General features: G+C 42.9%; 2 protein-coding genes across 2 annotated transcripts; both read left to right on the forward strand.

Moving 5' to 3' along the window:
* Nucleotides 1-17098: 17098 nt before the first annotated feature.
* LOC137575118 (uncharacterized) lies at nucleotides 17099-17893 on the forward strand. Its single transcript, XM_068287556.1, has one exon. It carries the CDS (start codon nucleotides 17099-17101, stop codon nucleotides 17891-17893), a length of 795 nt encoding a protein of 264 aa, XP_068143657.1.
* Nucleotides 17894-18693: 800 nt separating this feature from the next.
* Nucleotides 18694-19875, forward strand: LOC137575203 (uncharacterized). Its single transcript, XM_068287678.1, has one exon. The coding sequence runs from the start codon at nucleotides 18694-18696 to the stop codon at nucleotides 19873-19875; it is 1182 nt and encodes a 393-aa protein (XP_068143779.1).
* The last annotated feature ends 363 nt before the right edge of the window (nucleotides 19876-20238 follow it).

Raw genomic sequence — 20238 nt, forward strand, 5'->3', positions numbered from 1 at the left:
ACTAATTTTATTGGAGCCAACAAAAAATTGCAAGTGGACAAACTGGCATATTGTTCGTACATTACGAAACATTTCGCGCCAACATTATTGAGAAAAGGAATTAACTGGCATTTCAACCCACCATCAGCGCCACACTTTGGTGGATTGTGGGAGGCTGGAGTGAAGTCCATGAAGTATCATCTGAAGAGAACTCTCGGAGAAAAAGTTTTAACATTCGAGGAAATGGCAACTGTGTTGGCACAGATTGAGTCTTCTTTAAATTCAATACCGTTTTGTCCCCTATCAAATGATCCTGACGATTTAATGGTATTAACACCCGTTCACTTTCTGATGGGTGAAGCGCCTTTAGCACCTCCTGCTCCGGAATTGGCTAAAGTTACTCTGATTGATCGATGGAAGAATTGTCAATATTATGCACAACAGTTTTGGAGAAGATGGAACTCGGAATATTTATCACGATTACAAAGGAGACCAAAATGGCTGCAGACCAAGGAAAATCTAACAGTTGCCTATTCAGGAGAATTGGATAGAGAATGACACCAGCCCTACACCTAAGCGTTGAATTGTTACTTTCTCGTTTCAGTTTTCTTTTCGCAGGAGTCTTCCGGACGTGAATTTGATAATGAAGATCTTCATCATCAAAGGGGGGAGAATGTTTGGGCTGCAACTGAAGCAAGACTCTCTTTGCTGAAAAGAGAAAACGACCGAAGAGAGAGAGAGACCAAGAACAGAACAAGTTACTTTGAAGTGACAAACTTAGAGATCCGTTACTTCAATTCTTTCTATCTTATTTCTTCTATGGAAATTTCCAGAACTTTGAATTTTGTAAAAGACAGCGTGGTTTGCTGTACTTGATTTTACTCTTGAAATTACTATCGTTCGACGCGGTTGCACCTTCTGTGCCCGCCGACAATTGTACTATATTTAGGTTAAGAAAATAAAGCATCTGAATTGAAGTCATCCTGGTCATCTCATTCCTTCCAAATCGCAAGTGCCTCGAAGCCGCCTCGGTGGAAATCTTCCGAAGGCCGCATCATATAAAGTGAGCAGTTTGGGGCACCGCAAGGGCGCAGCCGTTAGCCAACCAATTTTTGGTGCCGAAACCCGGGAGGAATGATCTTGGCGATTGGATTTGGAGTGTGATTGCCAGTGGGTAGACTGATTCGGGTGAGTACAATTTAACGTTGATGTGTCTGGGTAGGTGTTCATTATGGCTGAAAAACGATTACCGTTGACTACGAAGCAAATCACATTGCTCACTTCGTTGGAGAAGTCGTTGGCGCGGTATAAATCGGAGGAGTCGGGACATACCTAGCGTCAACTGGAAGCCAGGAGTAGCTGAGATTCGAAATGAGTTGCAGAGACATAAGGATCGGAGAATCCCGGCGTCAACTGCATTTAATGAGTCTTGTTTGCATCAGACGGTGTATGAACAAATGGGAACAAATTTGGAGGAAGTAAAACTCCCAACAGTTAAACTGCGTACCTTCAGCGTGAAATTTATTGAGTGGCCAGCGTATGAAGTGGCTTGGAGAATGTTGATAAATTTGTATGATAACAAACGAGTGTTATTTTTACATTACATGGATGTGTTCGATCAGCAATTACCAATAAAATATGGAGATGCGGAAAGTTTGAGAAGATTTGTGCAAACTTCCCGCTCATGTGTGAATTCATTAGAGAAGACTGGTGCGGATGTGCGACAACAGTCTGAAATAAAGGTGTACTACATGATGAAGAGATTACCGAATCAATCAAAAGTGGATTGGGAGCGGTCAATATCTTCAAAGCAGAATCTGGCGAGCTTTGAGGAGCTCAGTCAGTATCTTGAAACTCAGTACAGAACAATGATTACGGCGTAAGCAGGTAATGTCGAGGGAACTCTATCACGGGATAGACATCGGAATGCAAAGCCAGGAGTACATGGGTTTCGAGTTAACCAGAACTACACAAAGGCTTCATTTGTTACTCGAGAGACACACCTATGCATTGTGTGTCAAAGTGATGCACACCTTATCGGAGTATGTAGGATATTCCAGGAGATGAGGCTATCGGAACGAAAGGCATGTGTAGTGAGGCATCGACTGTGTTTTAGATGCCTTAGACCAAATCACCGAATAGACGCATGTGACAGTGCGGTAAATTGTGAAAAATGTCAAGGACGGCATCATACACTACTCCATGTAGACAAGTCAGGATGCGAGAGGTCGCTTGGCACACTAAGGGAGGGAGTTATCCCAACAGCATCTACGAATGCTTTAATTGGAAAGAGTACAACAGAAACTGCGGTAAGGCATAAGGACGAGGTTTTGTTACCAACAGCAATGGTGTGGGTAGAGTCGATAGACGGCTATCCCTTACAGTTTAGAGCGGTTTTGGATCAAGGTTCACAAGTTTCGTTCATTTCAGAGAATGCAGCTCAGCAGCTACGTTTACGGCGCAAACAGGCTCACATTACGATTACTGGATTAGCAGATACAAAAATTACAGATGCGGCAGCAGAGGTGAATGCCAATCAAACGACTGCCCTATGAAGAGTGGACTCATCTGAAGGGCTTACCGTTGGCCGACCCTAAATCCTTCAGTCCACAAGGAGTTGATATTTAGCTGGGGAATGACATCTACGATGAGCTCATGTTAGGAGAAGTGCATCGAGGAATACGTGGTATGCCTCTGGCGCAAAATACGCATTTGGGATTCATTGTATCAGGAAAAACGAATCAAGAAGCTGGTAGGAGATCGTCCTACACCATAACAATACGAAAGAAGGAAGCTGATGAGATACTTGAACAATTGTTATGTAAGTTTTGGGAGCTAGAACAATTCGACGAGGAGCCACGTGGGGTTTCAATAGAGAATAACTGGTGCGAAGATTGCTTCGTTAAGACACATAGCCGAATGCCGTCTGGGAAATATGTTGTTCGTCTTCCTTTTCTTACTTACTTGGACGAATCAATGGTAATTGGAGAATCATATAAGGGCGCGCTAAAGCGTTTACATTCTCTGGACAGACGGTTGCGTACCGATGCGAGTTTGAAGAACGCTTATGTTGGCACGATAAATGAGTATCTGGAGCTGGGTCAAATGGAACGTGTAACGTCACGGGCTAGCAAGACGGGAAATCCTGCATTGGGGGGAGTCGATCATTGTTACCTACCGCATCACCCAGTCATAAAGGAATCGTCATCAACTACGAAGGTACGAGTTGTCTTCGATGGATCGAGCAAGACGGGTAATGGAAAATCACTTAATGAGATTCTAGCAATAGGTCCAAAATTGCACGTACATCTTCAAGGAATCATGCTCAATTGCCGAGGGCTAAAGTGGGTATTTATGGCGGATGTTGAAAAAATGTACAGATGTATTAATATTATAACCGACGACGCGCAGTACCAACGTATTTTATGGAATCCGGACACTAGTGATTATGTGGCAGAATATGCCTGCACAACGGTGATGTTTGGAACGAGCTCCGCATCTTATTTAGCCATGAGAATTATGAAACAATTAGATTTGGATGAATGCGAGAAGTATCCACTGGCGGTGGATGTTATAAATCATCAAATGTATGTAGATGACATACTGTCTGGTGGCGACAGTATTGCAGAAACGGAGAATGTCAAGAACCAAGTGATTGGTACATTCGAACTACGGAAGTGAGCGAGTAATTGCCCAAAGCTATTAGAGAAAATACCAGTTGAGCATCGAGAATCAAGCGGATTGTTACACATGGAAGGTAATGATACTATTCGCACTTTAGGTCTATACTGGAGTCCCAAAGAAGACGAGTTCCGTTTTGCTTTGCATGTCGTTCCGCCAATAAGCTCACCTACAAAGAGGACAATACTATCAGCAATTGCACGATTGTTTGATCCCATGGGATGGCTTAGTCCGATAATTATTACTGCCAAAATTCTCATGCAGCAACTATGGAAGGAAAAAATTGGCTGGAATAGCACACTACCGGACACTATTAAGAGAGAATAGAAGAAATTCGTGAAAGAGTTACCAAACATAGTAACTATACGAATACCACGGCATGTTACATGGGGGCTGCCGGGTGGTGTGGCTGAATTGCACCTGTTTGGCGATGCCTCGTCACGAGCATATGGAGCTGCGGCTTACTTGCGCTTCCCAATTGGAGAGGATAAGTGTCACACAGAGTTGCTATTGTCAAAGGGGAGAGTATCGCAAACTATACAACAACTAACCATACCTAGGGCAGAGTTATGTGCTGTGCTTGAAGCAGCCAAAATGTATAAGTATCTAAAAGAGAATCTAAGAATTAACATTAATTATTCGAACACTATTTTTTGGTCAGATTCTATGATAACCATCAGTTGGATCCAAGGTGGAGCTGCCAACTGGAAAGTATTTCGTATAAAGTATAATCGAATAAACAAAATCCTGGAACTCTCAGACGAAAGGCAATGGAGACACGTCGCCTCGAAAGATAACCCTGTAAATTATCTAAGCCGTGGCATGAGTTGGCATCGTGTGAATTATGGTGGCATGGGCGATCATGGTTACAAGGATCGGACATCAAATGGCCTTGTAATAATATTGATCAGGATTCGCTATCGGTTGTTGACACTGAAGTCAGAAAGGTGACCTGCCATAAGATATCAGTGGAAGAAATGCCAAGTGTAGCATTTATCAGCAAGTATTCATCGTATACACGACTCGTCTGGATTATATTATATATAAAACGTTTCGTATATAATTGTCATACATCTGTGGCAGAACGAAGAGGATTAGGACTCTCAATTGTGGAATTAGAAGAGGGCCTACGTAAATTGATTAGGATGGTGCAGAAGGATTGTTTTAACTCTGAATGGAAGGCGCTATCGGAAGGAAGGGTAATAGCAAAGTACGTGTTTTACGTCTCGGAGGCAGGCTCCGAGATTCCCTGTTACCCATAAATGAAAAATATCCTTATATATTACCGTATAAACATCCTTTCACAGATCTGGTCATATCTTACAGTCATATTTGCACCTTGCATGGTGGAACCTCACTAACGCTGAATTTTATAAGGAAGAAATTCTGGATTGTTAATAGACGCAATGAAGTTCGGTTTGGAATTCATAAATGTATCACATGTTTTAAGATGAAGCCTCAATTTGCAGGTCAGAAAATGGGAATGTTACCAGCAGTACGGGTACGTCCTTCTAGAGCATTCTAATCGGTTAGAGTGGACTACGCTGGACCAGTAAATATTTCGCCCTGCAAAGGAAGAGGACGTGTATCCCAGAAGGGATATATTGCTGTGTTCGTATGTCTAGTGACGAAGGCCATTCATTTGGAACCAGTTGGAGATCTGAACTCAGATGCGTTTATAGGAGCATTTAACCGTTTCATTGGCAGACGTGGCCTATGCACAGACGTTTATAGTGACTGCGGTACTAATTTTATTGGAGCCAACAAAAAATTGCAAGTGGACAAACTGGCATATTGTTCGTACATTACGAAACATTTCGCGCCAACATTATTGAGAAAAGGAATTAACTGGCATTTCAACCCACCATCAGCGCCACACTTTGGTGGATTGTGGGAGGCTGGAGTGAAGTCCATGAAGTATCATCTGAAGAGAACTCTCGGAGAAAAAGTTTTAACATTCGAGGAAATGGCAACTGTGTTGGCACAGATTGAGTCTTCTTTAAATTCAAGACCGTTTTGTCCCCTATCAAATGATCCTGACGATTTAATGGTATTAACACCCGTTCACTTTCTGATGGGTGAAGCGCCTTTAGCACCTCCTGCTCCGGAATTGGCTAAAGTTACTCTGATTGATCGATGGAAGAATTGTCAATATTATGCACAACAGTTTTGGAGAAGATGGAACTCGGAATATTTATCACGATTACAAAGGAGACCAAAATGGCTGCAGACCAAGGAAAATCTAACAGTTGCCTATTCAGGAGAATTGGATAGAGAATGACACCAGCCCTACACCTAAGCGTTGAATTGTTACTTTCTCGTTTCAGTTTTCTTTTCGCAGGAGTCTTCCGGACGTAAATTTGATAATGAAGATCTTCATCATCAAAGGGGGGAGAATGTTTGGGCTGCAACTGAAGCAAGACTCTCTTTGCTGAAAAGAGAAAACGACCGAAGAGAGAGAGAGACCAAGAACAGAACAAGTTACTTTGAAGTAACTTACTTGGAGATCCGTTACTTCAATTCTTTCTTTCTTATTTCTTCTATGGAAATTTCCAGAACTTTGAATTTTGTAAAAGACAGCGTGGTTTGCTGTACTTGATTTTACTCTTGAAATTACTTTCGTTCGATGCGGTTGCACCTTCTGTGCCCGCCGACAATTGTACTATATTTAGGTTAAGAAAATAATGCATCTGAATTGAAGTCATCCTGGTCATCTCATTCCTTCCAAATCGCAAGTGCCTCGAAGCCGCCTCGGTGGAAATCATCCGAAGGCCGCATCATATAAAGTGAGCAGTTTGGGGCACCGCAAGGGCGCAGCTGTTAGCCAACACATTTTTGGTGCCGAAACCCGGGAGGAATGATCTTGGCGATTGGATTTGGAGTGTGATTGCCAGTGGGTAGACTGATTCGGGTGAGTACAATTTAACGTTGATGTGTCTGGGTAGGTGTTCATTATGGCTGAAAAACGATTACCGTTGACTACGAAGCAAATCACATTGCTCACTTCGTTGGAGAAGTCGTTGGCGCGGTATAAATCGGAGGAGTCGGGACATACCTAGCGTCAACTGGAAGCCAGGAGTAGCTGAGATTCGAAATGAGTTGCAGAGACATAAGGATCGGAGAATCCCGGCGTCAACTGCATTTAATGAGTCTTGTTTGCATCAGACGGTGTATGAACAAATGGGAACAAATTTGGAGGAAGTAAAACTCCCAACAGTTAAACTGCGTACCTTCAGCGTGAAATTTATTGAGTGGCCAGCGTATGAAGTGGCTTGGAGAATGTTGATAAATTTGTATGATAACAAACGAGTGTTATTTTTACATTACATGGATGTGTTCGATCAGCAATTACCAATAAAATATGGAGATGCGGAAAGTTTGAGAAGATTTGTGCAAACTTCCCGCTCATGTGTGAATTCATTAGAGAAGACTGGTGCGGATGTGCGACAACAGTCTGAAATAAAGGTGTACTACATGATGAAGAGATTACCGAATCAATCAAAAGTGGATTGGGAGCGGTCAATATCTTCAAAGCAGAATCTGGCGAGCTTTGAGGAGCTCAGTCAGTATCTTGAAACTCAGTACAGAACAATGATTACGGCGTAAGCAGGTAATGTCGAGGGAACTCTATCACGGGATAGACATCGGAATGCAAAGCCAGGAGTACATGGGTTTCGAGTTAACCAGAACTACACAAAGGCTTCATTTGTTACTCGAGAGACACACCTATGCATTGTGTGTCAAAGTGATGCACACCTTATCGGAGTATGTAGGATATTCCAGGAGATGAGGCTATCGGAACGAAAGGCATGTGTAGTGAGGCATCGACTGTGTTTTAGATGCCTTAGACCAAATCACCGAATAGACGCATGTGACAGTGCGGTAAATTGTGAAAAATGTCAAGGACGGCATCATACACTACTCCATGTAGACAAGTCAGGATGCGAGAGGTCGCTTGGCACACTAAGGGAGGGAGTTATCCCAACAGCATCTACGAATGCTTTAATTGGAAAGAGTACAACAGAAACTGCGGTAAGGCATAAGGACGAGGTTTTGTTACCAACAGCAATGGTGTGGGTAGAGTCGATAGACGGCTATCCCTTACAGTTTAGAGCGGTTTTGGATCAAGGTTCACAAGTTTCGTTCATTTCAGAGAATGCAGCTCAGCAGCTACGTTTACTGCGCAAACAGGCTCACATCACGATTACTGGATTAGCAGATACAAAAATTACAGATGCGGCAGCAGAGGTGAATGCCAATCAAACGACTGCCATATGAAGAGTGGACTCATCTGAAGGGCTTACCGTTGGCCGACCCTAACTTCTTCAGTCCACAAGGAGTTGATATTTTGCTGGGAAATGACATCTACTATGAGCTCATGTTAGGAGAAGTGCATCGAGGAATACGTGGTATGCCTATGCAAAATACGCATTTGGGATACATTGTATCAGGAAAAACGAATCAAGAAGCTGGTAGGAGATCGTCCTACACCATAACGGTACGAAAGAAGGAAGCTGATGAGATACTTGAACAATTGTTATGTAAGTTTTGGGAGCTAGAACAATTCGACGAGGAGCCACGTGGGGTTTCAGTAGAGGATAAGTGGACAATTGTTATGTAAGTTTTGGGAGCTAGAACAATTCGACGAGGAGCCACGTGGGGTTTCAGTAGAGATTGCTTCGTTAAGACACATAGCCGAATGCCGTCTGGGAATTATGTTGTTCGTCTTCCTTTTCTTACTTACTTGGACGAATCAATGGTAATTGGAGAATCATATAAGGGCGCGCTAAAACGTTTACATTCTCTGGACAGACGGTTGCGTACCGATGCGAGTTTGGAACGAGCTCCGCACCTTATTTAGCCATGAGAGTTATGAAACAATTAGCTATGGATGAATGCGAGAAGTATCCACTGGCGGTGGATGTTATAAATCATCAAATGTATGTAGATGACATACTGTCTGGTGGCGACAGTATTGCAGAAACGGAGAATGTCAAGAACCAAGTGATTGGTACATTCGAACTACGGAAGTGAGCGAGTAATTGCCCAAAGCTATTAGAGAAAATACCAGTTGAGCATCGAGAATCAAGCGGATTGTTAAACATGGAAGGTAATGATACTATTCGCACTTTAGGTCTATACTGGAGTCCCAAAGAAGACGAGTTCCGTTTTGCTTTGCATGTCGTTCCGCCAATAAGCTCACCTACAAAGAGGACAATACTATCAGCAATTGCACGACTGTTTGATCCCATGGGATGGCTAAGTCCGATAATTATTACTGCCAAAATTCTCATGCAGCAACTATGGAAGGAAAAAATTGGCGAGAATGGGAGAAATTCGTGAAAGAGTTACCAAACATAGTAACTATACGAATACCGCGGCATGTTACATGGGGGCTACCGGGTGGTGTGCCTGAATTGCACCTGTTTTGCGATGCCTCGTCACGAGCATATGGAGCTGCGGCTTACTTGCGCTTCCCAATTGGAGAGGATAAGTGTCACACAGAGTTGCAATTGTCAAAGGGGAGAGTATCGCCAACTATACAACAACTTACCATACCTAGGGCAGAGTTATGTGCTGCGCTTGAAGCAGCCAAAATGTATAAGTATCTAATAGAGAATCTAAGAATTAACATTAATTATTCGAACACTATTTTTTGGTCAGATTCTATGATAACCATCAGTTGGATCCAAGGTGGAGCTGCCAACTGGAAAGTATTTCGTATAAAGTATAATCGAATAAACAAAATCCTGGAACTCTCAGACGAAAGGCAATGGAGACACGTCGCCTCGAAAGATAACCCTGCAAATTATCTAAGCCGTGGCATGAGTGCAACCAAGTTGGCATCGTGTGAATTATGGTGGCATGGGCGATCATGGTTACAAGGATCGGACATCAAATGGCCTTGTAATAATATTGATCAGGATTCGCTATCGGTTGTTGACACTGAAGTCAGAAAGGTGACCTGCCATAAGATATCAGTGGAAGAAATGCCAAGTGTAGCATTTATCAGCAAGTATTCATCGTATACACGACTCGTCTGGATTATATCATATATAAAACGTTTCGTATATAATTGTCATACATCTGTGGCAGAACGAAGAGGATTAGGACTCTCAATTGTGGAATTAGAAGAGGGCCTACGTAAATTGATTAGGATGGTGCAGAAGGATTGTTTTAACTCTGAATGGAAGGCGCTATCGGAAGGAAGGGTAATAGCAAAGTACGTGTTTTACGTCTCGGAGGCAGGCTCCGAGATTCCCTGTTACCCATAAATGAAAAATATCCTTATATATTTCCGTATAAACATCCTTTCACAGATCTGGTCATATCTTACAGTCATATTTGCACCTTGCATGGTGGAACCTCACTAACGCTGAATTTTATAAGGAAGAAATTCTGGATTGTTAATGGACGCAATGCAGTTCGGTTTGGAATTCATAAATGTATCACATGTTTTAAGATGAAGCCTCAATTTGCAGGTCAGAAAATGGGAATGTTACCAGCAGTACGGGTACGTCCTTCTAGAGCATTCTCATCCGTTGGAGTGGACTACGCTGGACCCGTAAATATTTCGCCCTGCAAAGGAAGAGGACGTGTATCCCAGAAGGGATATATTGCTGTGTTCGTATGTCTAGTGACGAAGGCCATTCATTTGGAACCAGTTGGAGATCTGACCTCAGATGCGTTTATAGGAGCATTTAACCGTTTCATTGGCAGACGTGGCCTATGCACAGACGTTTATAGTGACTGCGGTACTAATTTTATTGGAGCCAACAAAAAATTGCAAGTGGACAAACTGGCATATTGTTCGTACATTACGAAACATTTCGCGCCAACATTATTGAGAAAAGGAATTAACTGGCATTTCAACCCACCATCAGCGCCACACTTTGGTGGATTGTGGGAGGCTGGAGTGAAGTCCATGAAGTATCATCTGAAGAGAACTCTCGGAGAAAAAGTTTTAACATTCGAGGAAATGGCAACTGTGTTGGCACAGATTGAGTCTTCTTTAAATTCAATACCGTTTTGTCCCCTATCAAATGATCCTGACGATTTAATGGTATTAACACCCGTTCACTTTCTGATGGGTGAAGCGCCTTTAGCACCTCCTGCTCCGGAATTGGCTAAAGTTACTCTGATTGATCGATGGAAGAATTGTCAATATTATGCACAACAGTTTTGGAGAAGATGGAACTCGGAATATTTATCACGATTACAAAGGAGACCAAAATGGCTGCAGACCAAGGAAAATCTAACAGTTGCCTATTCAGGAGAATTGGATAGAGAATGACACCAGCCCTACACCTAAGCGTTGAATTGTTACTTTCTCGTTTCAGTTTTCTTTTCGCAGGAGTCTTCCGGACGTGAATTTGATAATGAAGATCTTCATCATCAAAGGGGGGAGAATGTTTGGGCTGCAACTGAAGCAAGACTCTCTTTGCTGAAAAGAGAAAACGACCGAAGAGAGAGAGAGACCAAGAACAGAACAAGTTACTTTGAAGTAACTTACTTGGAGATCCGTTACTTCAATTCTTTCTTTCTTATTTCTTCTATGGAAATTTCCAGAACTTTGAATTTTGTAAAAGACAGCGTGGTTTGCTGTACTTGATTTTACTCTTGAAATTACTTTCGTTCGATGCGGTTGCACCTTCTGTGCCCGCCGACAATTGTACTATATTTAGGTTAAGAAAATAATGCATCTGAATTGAAGTCATCCTGGTCATCTCATTCCTTCCAAATCGCAAGTGCCTCGAAGCCGCCTCGGTGGAAATCATCCGAAGGCCGCATCATATAAAGTGAGCAGTTTGGGGCACCGCAAGGGCGCAGCTGTTAGCCAACACATTTTTGGTGCCGAAACCCGGGAGGAATGATCTTGGCGATTGGATTTGGAGTGTGATTGCCAGTGGGTAGACTGATTCGGGTGAGTACAATTTAACGTTGATGTGTCTGGGTAGGTGTTCATTATGGCTGAAAAACGATTACCGTTGACTACGAAGCAAATCACATTGCTCACTTCGTTGGAGAAGTCGTTGGCGCGGTATAAATCGGAGGAGTCGGGACATACCTAGCGTCAACTGGAAGCCAGGAGTAGCTGAGATTCGAAATGAGTTGCAGAGACATAAGGATCGGAGAATCCCGGCGTCAACTGCATTTAATGAGTCTTGTTTGCATCAGACGGTGTATGAACAAATGGGAACAAATTTGGAGGAAGTAAAACTCCCAACAGTTAAACTGCGTACCTTCAGCGTGAAATTTATTGAGTGGCCAGCGTATGAAGTGGCTTGGAGAATGTTGATAAATTTGTATGATAACAAACGAGTGTTATTTTTACATTACATGGATGTGTTCGATCAGCAATTACCAATAAAATATGGAGATGCGGAAAGTTTGAGAAGATTTGTGCAAACTTCCCGCTCATGTGTGAATTCATTAGAGAAGACTGGTGCGGATGTGCGACAACAGTCTGAAATAAAGGTGTACTACATGATGAAGAGATTACCGAATCAATCAAAAGTGGATTGGGAGCGGTCAATATCTTCAAAGCAGAATCTGGCGAGCTTTGAGGAGCTCAGTCAGTATCTTGAAACTCAGTACAGAACAATGATTACGGCGTAAGCAGGTAATGTCGGGGGAACTCTATCACGGGATAGACATCGGAATGCAAAGCCAGGTGTACATGGGTTTCGAGTTAACCATAACTACACAAAGGCTTCATTTGTTACTCGAGAGACACACCTATGCATTGTGTGTCAAAGGGATGCACACCTTATCGGAGTATGTAGGATATTCCAGGAGATGAGGCTATCGGAACGAAATGCATGTGTAGTGAGGCATCGACTGTGTTTTAGATGCCTTAGACCAAATCACCGAATAGACGCATGTGACAGTGCGGTAAATTGTGAAAAATGTCAAGGACGGCATCATACACTACTCCATGTAGACAAGTCAGGATGCGAGAGGTCGCTTGGCACACTAAGGGAGGGAGTTATCCCAACAGCATCTACGAATGCTTTAATTGGAAAGAGTACAACAGAAACTGCGGTAAGGCATAAGGACGAGGTTTTATTACCAACAGCAATGGTGTGGGTAGATTCAATAGACGGCTATCCCTTACAGTTTAGAGCGGTTTTGGATCAAGGTTCACAAGTTTCGTTCATTTCAGAGAATGCAGCTCAGCAGCTATGTTTATGGCGCAAACAGGCTCACATCACGATTACTGGATTAGCAGATACAAAAATTACAGATGCGGCAGCAGAGGTGAATGCCAATCAAACGACTGCCATATGAAGAGTGGACTCATCTGAAGGGCTTACCGTTGGCCGACCCTAACTTCTTCAGTCCACAAGGAGTTGATATTTTGCTGGGAAATGACATCTACGATGAGCTCATGTTAGGAGAAGTGCATCGAGGAATACGTGGTATGCCTATGCAAAATACGCATTTGGGATACATTGTATCAGGAAAAACGAATCAAGAAGCTGGTAGGAGATCGTCCTACACCATAACGGTACGAAAGAAGGAAGCTGATGAGATACTTGAACAATTGTTATGTAAGTTTTGGGAGCTAGAACAATTCGACGAGGCGCCACGTGGGGTTTCAGTAGAGGATAAGTGAACAATTGTTATGTAAGTTTTGGGAGCTAGAACAATTCGACGAGGAGCCACGTGGGGTTTCAGTAGAGATTGCTTCGTTAAGACACATAGCCGAATGCCGTCTGGGAAATATGTTGTTCGTCTTCCTTTTCTTACTTACTTGGACGAATCAATGGTAATTGGAGAATCATATAAGGGCGCGCTAAAACGTTTACATTCTCTGGACAGACGGTTGCGTACCGATGCGAGTTTGAAGAACGCTTATGTTGGCACGATAAATGAGTGTCTGGTGCTAGGTCAAATGGAACGTGTAACGTCACGGGCTAGCAAGACGGGCAATCCTGCATTGGGGGGAGTCGATCATTGTTACCTACCGCATCACCCAGTCATAAAGGAATCGTCATCAACTACGAAGGTACGAGTTGTCTTCGATGGATCGAGCAAGACGAGTAATGGAAAAACACTTAATGAGATTCTAGCAATAGGTCCATAATTGCACGTACATCTTCAAGGAATCATGCTCAATTGGCGAGGGCTAAAGTAGGTATTTATGGCGGATGTTGAAAAAATGTACAGATATATTAATATTTCAACCGACGACGCGCAGTACCAACGTATTCTATGGAATCCGGACACTAGTGATTATGTGGCAGAATATGCCTGCACAACGGTGATGTTTGGAACGAGCTCCGCACCTTATTTAGCCATGAGAGTTATGAAACAATTAGATATGGATGAATGCGAGAAGTATCCACTGGCGGTGGATGTTATAAATCATCAAATGTATGTAGATGACATACTGTCTGGTGGCGACAGTATTGCAGAAACGGAGAATGTCAAGAACCAAGTGATTGGAATGCTTCGTAGTGGTACATTCGAACTACGGAAGTGAGCGAGTAATTGCCCAAAGCTATTAGAGAACATACCAGTTGAGCATCGAGAATCAAGCGGATTGTTACACATGGAAGGTAATGATACTATTCGCACTTTAGGTCTATACTGGAGTCCCAAAGAAGACGAGTTCCGTTTTGCTTTGCATGTCGTTCCGCCAATAAGCTCACCTACAAAGAGGACAATACTATCAGCAATTGCACGACTGTGTGATCCCATGGGATGGCTTAGTCCGATAATTATTACTGCCAAAATTCTCATGCAGCAACTATGGAAGGAAAAAATTGGCTGGAATAACACACTACCGGACACTATTAAGAGAAAATGGGAGAAATTCGTGAAAGAGTTACCAAACATAGTAACTATACGAATACCACGGCATGTTACATGGGGGCTACCGGGTGGTGTGGCTGAATTGCACCTGTTTGGCGATGCCTCGTCACGAGCATATGGAGCTGCGGCTTACTTGCGCTTCCCAATTGGAGAGGATAAGTGTCACACAGAGTTGCTATTGTCAAAGGGGAGAGTATCGCCAACTAAACAACAAGTAACCATACCTAGGGCAGAGTTATGTGCTGCGCTTGAAGCAGCCAAAATGTATAAGTATCTAAAAGAGAATCTAAGAATTAACATTAATTATTCGAACACTATTTTTTGGTCAGATTCTATGATAACCATCAGTTGGATCCAAGGTGGAGCTGCCAACTGGAAAGTATTTCGTATAAAGTATAATCGAATAAACAAAATCCTGGAACTCTCAGACGAAAGGCAATGGAGACACGTCGCCTCGAAAGATAACCCTGCAAATTATCTAAGCCGTGGCATGAGTGCAACCAAGTTGGCATCGTGTGAATTATGGTGGCATGGGCGATCATGGTTACAAGGATCGGACATCAAATGGCCTTGTAATAATATTGATCAGGATTCGCTATCGGTTGTTGACACTGAAGTCAGAAAGGTGACCTGCCATAAGATATCAGTGGAAGAAATGCCAAGTGTAGCATTTATCAGCAAGTATTCATCGTATACACGACTCGTCTGGATTATATCATATATAAAACGTTTCGTATATAATTGTCGTACATCTGTGGCAGAACGAAGAGGATTAGGACTCTCAATTGTGGAATTAGAAGAGGGCCTACGTAAATTGATTAGGATGGTGCAGAAGGATTGTTTTAACTCTGAATGGAAGGCGCTATCGGAAGGAAGGGTAATAGCAAAGTACGTGTTTTACGTCTCGGAGGCAAGCTCCGAGATTCCCTGTTACCCATAAATGAAAAATATCCTTATATATTACCGTATAAACATCCTTTCACAGATCTGGTCATATCTTACAGTCATATTTGCACCTTGCATGGTGGAACCTCACTAACGCTGAATTTTATAAGGAAGAAATTCTGGATTGTTAATGGACGCAATGCAGTTCGGTTTGGAATTCATAAATGTATCACATGTTTTAAGATAAAGCCTCAATTTGCAGGTCAGAAAAGCAGTACGGGTACGTCCTTCTAGAGCATTCTCATCCGTTGGAGTGGACTACGCTGGACCCGTAAATATTTCGCCCTGCAAAGGAAGAGGACGTGTATCCCAGAAGGGATATATTGCTGTGTTCGTATGTCTAGTGACGAAGGCCATTCATTTGGAACCAGTTGGAGATCTGACCTCAGATGCGTTTATAGGAGCATTTAACCGTTTCATTGGCAGACGTGGCCTATGCACAGACGTTTATAGTGACTGCGGTACTAATTTTATTGGAGACAACAAAAAATTGCAAGTGGACAAACTGGCATATTGTTTGTACATTACGAAACATTTTGCGCCAATATTATTGAGAAAAGGAATCAACTGGCATTTCAACCCACCATCAGCGCCACACTTTGGTGGATTGTGGGAGGCTGGAGTGAAGTCCATGAAGTATCATCTGAAGAGAACTCTCGGAGAAAAAGTTTTAACATTCGAGGAAATGGCAACTGTGTTGGCACAGATTGAGTCTTCTTTAAATTCAAGACCGGTTTGTCCCCTATCAAATGATCCTGACGATTTAATGGTATTAACACCCGTTCACTTTCTGATGGGTAAAGCGCCTTTAGCACCTCCTGCTCCGGAATTGGCTAAAGTTACTCTGATTGATCGATGGAAGAATTGTCAATATTATGCACAACAGTTTTGGAGAAGATGGAACTCGGAATATTTATCACGATTACAAAGGAGACCAAAATGGCTGCAGACCAAGGAAAATCTAACAGTTGCCTATTCAGGAGAATTGGATAGAGAATGACACCAGCCCTACACCTAAGCGTTGAATTGTTACTTTCTCGTTTCAGTTTTCTTTTCGCAGGAGTCTTCCGAACGTGAATTTGATAATGAAGATCTTCATCATCAAAGGGGGAGAATGTTTGGGCTGCAACTGAAGCAAGACTCTCTTTGCTGAAAAGAGAAAACGACCGAAGAGAGAGAGAGACCAAGAACAGAACAAGTTACTTTGAAGTGACAAACTTGGAGATCCGTTACTTCAATTCTTTCTTTCTTATTTCTTCTATGGAAATTTCCAGAACTTTGAATTTTGTAAAAGACAGCGTGGTTTGCTGTACTTGATTTTACTCTTGAAATTACTTTCGTTCGATGCGGTTGCACCTTCTGTGCCCGCCGACAATTGTACTATATTTAGGTTAAGAAAATAAAGCATCTGAATTGAAGTCATCCTGGTCATCTCATTCCTTCCAAATCGCAAGTGCCTCGAAGCCGCCTCGGTGGAAATCTTCCGAAGGCCGCATCATATAAAGTGAGCAGTTTGGTGCACCGCAAGGGCGCAGCCGTTTGCCAACACATTTTTGGTGCCGAAACCCGGGAGGAATGATCTTGGCGATTGGATTTGGAGTGTGATTGCCAGTGGGTAGACTGATTCGGGTGAGTACAATTTAACGTTGATGTGTCTGGGTAGGTGTTCATTATGGCTGAAAAACGATTACCGTTGACTACGAAGCAAATCACATTGCTCGCTTCGCTGGAGAAGTCGTTGGCGCGGTATAAATCGGAGGAGTCGGGACATACCGAGTGTCAACTGGAAGCCAGATTGGATTCGATGGCCCACCTTCACGCAGATTTCCAGCGCAATCATCACCAACTGGTGCAAGAAAGAGATAATGAGGAGATAAAGGGCAGATATTTTGACAAAGACATCAGAGACTGTTTCGAAGAAACCTACATAATGGGAGTAGCTGAGATTCGAAATGAGTTGCAGAGACATAAGGATCGGAGAATCCCGGCGTCAACTGCATTTAATGAGTCTTGTTTGCATCAGACGGTGTATGAACAAATGGGACCAAATTTGGAGGAAGTGAAACTCCCAACAGTTAAACTGCGTACCTTCAGCGGGAAATTTATTGAGTGGCCAGCGTTTAAGGAGGTGTTTTTAACAAGAGTACACCACTGTAACAAGCTGACGGATTTATATCGTTTTCATTATTTGAAGGATTCATTGGTTGGAGACGCAGCTAAGGATATTGAGCATCTAACGCTAATAGCGGCGAACTATGAAGTGGCTTGGAGAATGTTGATAAATTTGTATGATAACAAACGAGTGTTATTTTTACATTACATGGATGTGTTCGATCAGCAATTACCAATAAAATATGGAGATGCTGAAAGTTTGAGAAGATTTGTGCAAACTTCCCGCTCATGTGTGAATTCATTGGAGAAGACTGGTGCGGATGTGCGACAACAGTCTGAAATAAAGGTGTACTAAATGATGAAGAGATTACCGAATCAATCAAAAGTGGATTGGGAGCGGTCAATATCTTCAAAGCAGAATCTGGCGAGCTTTGAGGAGCTCAGTCAGTATCTTGAAACACAGTACAGAACAATGATTACGGCGTAAGCAGGTAATGTCGAGGGAACTCTATCACGGGATAGACATCGGTTGCAAAGCCAGGTGTACATGGGTTTCGAGTTAACCGAACTACACAAAGGCTTCATTTGTTACTCGAGAGACACACCTATGCATTGTGTGTCAAAGGGATGCACACCTTATCGGAGTATGTAGGATATTCCAGGAGATGAGGCTATCGGAACGAAAGGCATGTGTAGTGAGGCATCGACAGTGTTTTAGATGCCTTAGACCAAATCACCGAATAGACGCATGTGACAGTGCGGTAAATTGTGAAAAATGTCAAGGACGGCATCATACACTACTCCATGTAGACAAGTCAAGATGCGAGAGGTCGCTTGGCACACTAAGAAAGGGAGTTATCTGCGAATGCTTTAATTGGAAAGAGTACAACAGAAACTGCGGTAAGGCATAAGGACGAGGTACAACAGAAACTGCGGTAAGGCATAAGGACGAGGTTTTATTACCAACAGCAATGGTGTGGGTAGAGTCGATAGACGGCTATCCCTTACAGTTTAGAGCGCTTTTGGATCAAGGTTCACAAGTTTCGTTCATTTCAGAGAATGCAGCTCAGCAGCTACGTTTACGGGGCAAACAGGCTCACATCACGATTACTGGATTAGCAGATACAAAAATTACAGATGCGGCAACAGAGGTGAATGCCAATCAAACGACTGCCATATGAAGAGTGGACTCATCTGAAGGGGTTACCGTTGGCCGACCCTAAATCCTTCAGTCCACAAGGAGTTGATATTTTGCTGGGGAATGACATCTACGATGAGCTCATGTTAGGAGAAGTGCATCGAGGAATACGTGGTATGCCTCTTGCGCAAAATACGCATTTGGGATCAGCATTGGGATTACGCATTGTATCAGGAAAAACGAATCAAGAAGCTGGTAGGAGATCGTCCTACACCATAACGGTACGAAAGAAGGAAGCTGATGAGATACTTGAACAATTGTTATGTAAGTTTTGGGAGCTAGAACAATTCGACGAGGAGCCACGTGGGGTTTCAATAGAGAATAACTGGTGCGAAGATTGCTTCGTTAAGACACATAGCCGAATGCCGTCTGGGAAATATGTTGTTCGTCTTCCTTTTCTTACTTACTTGGACGAATCAATGGTAATTGGAGAATCATATAAGGGCGCGCTAAAGCGTTTACATTCTCTGGACAGACGGTTGCGTACCGATGCGAGTTTGAAGAACGCTTATGTTGGCACGATAAATGAGTATCTGGAGCTGGGTCAAATGGAACGTGTAACGTCACGGGCTAGCAAGACGGGAAATCCTGCATTGGGGGGAGTCGATCATTGTTACCTACCGCATCACCCAGTCATAAAGGAATCGTCATCAACTACGAAGGTACGAGTTGTCTTCGATGGATCGAGCAAGACGGGTAATGGAAAATCACTTAATGAGATTCTAGCAATAGGTCCAAAATTGCACGTACATCTTCAAGGAATCATGCTCAATTGCCGAGGGCTAAAGTGGGTATTTATGGCGGATGTTGAAAAAATGTACAGATGTATTAATATTATAACCGACGACGCGCAGTACCAACGTATTCTATGGAATCCGGACACTAGTGATTATGTGGCAGAATATGCCTGCACAACGGTGATGTTTGGAACGAGCTCCGCATCTTATTTAGCCATGAGAATTATGAAACAATTAGATTTGGATGAATGCGAGAAGTATCCACTGGCGGTGGATGTTATAAATCATCAAATGTATGTAGATGACATACTGTCTGGTGGCGACAGTATTGCAGAAACGGAGAATGTCAAGAACCAAGTGATTGGAATGCTTCGTAGTGGTACATTCGAACTACGGAAGTGAGCGAGTAATTGCCCAAAGCTATTAGAGAACATACCAGTTGAGCATCGAGAATCAAGCGGATTGTTACAAATGGAAGGTAATGATACTATTCGCACTTTAGGTCTATACTGGAGTCCCAAAGAAGACGAGTTCCGTTTTGCTTTGCATGTCGTTCCGCCAATAAGCTCACCTACAAAGAGGACAATACTATCAGCAATTGCACGACTGTTTGATCCCATGGGATGGCTTAGTCCGATAATTATTACTGCCAAAATTCTCATGCAGCAACTATGGAAGGAAAAAATTGGCTGGAATAACACACTACCGGACACTATTAAGAGAAAATGGGAGAAATTCGTGAAAGAGTTACCAAACATAGTAACT

Source organism: Drosophila tropicalis, unplaced genomic scaffold, assembly GCF_018151085.1.
Source record: "Drosophila tropicalis isolate 14030-0801.00 unplaced genomic scaffold, ASM1815108v1 contig_1002, whole genome shotgun sequence".
NCBI lineage: Eukaryota > Metazoa > Arthropoda > Insecta > Diptera > Drosophilidae > Drosophila > Drosophila tropicalis.

Bases quoted from the DNA above. Each gene is read 5' to 3' on its own strand.
- LOC137575118 (XM_068287556.1), top strand. From the start codon at position 17,099: ATGGCTGAAAAACGATTACCGTTGACTACGAAGCAAATCACATTGCTC.
- LOC137575203 (XM_068287678.1), top strand. From the start codon at position 18,694: ATGCCAATCAAACGACTGCCATATGAAGAGTGGACTCATCTGAAGGGG.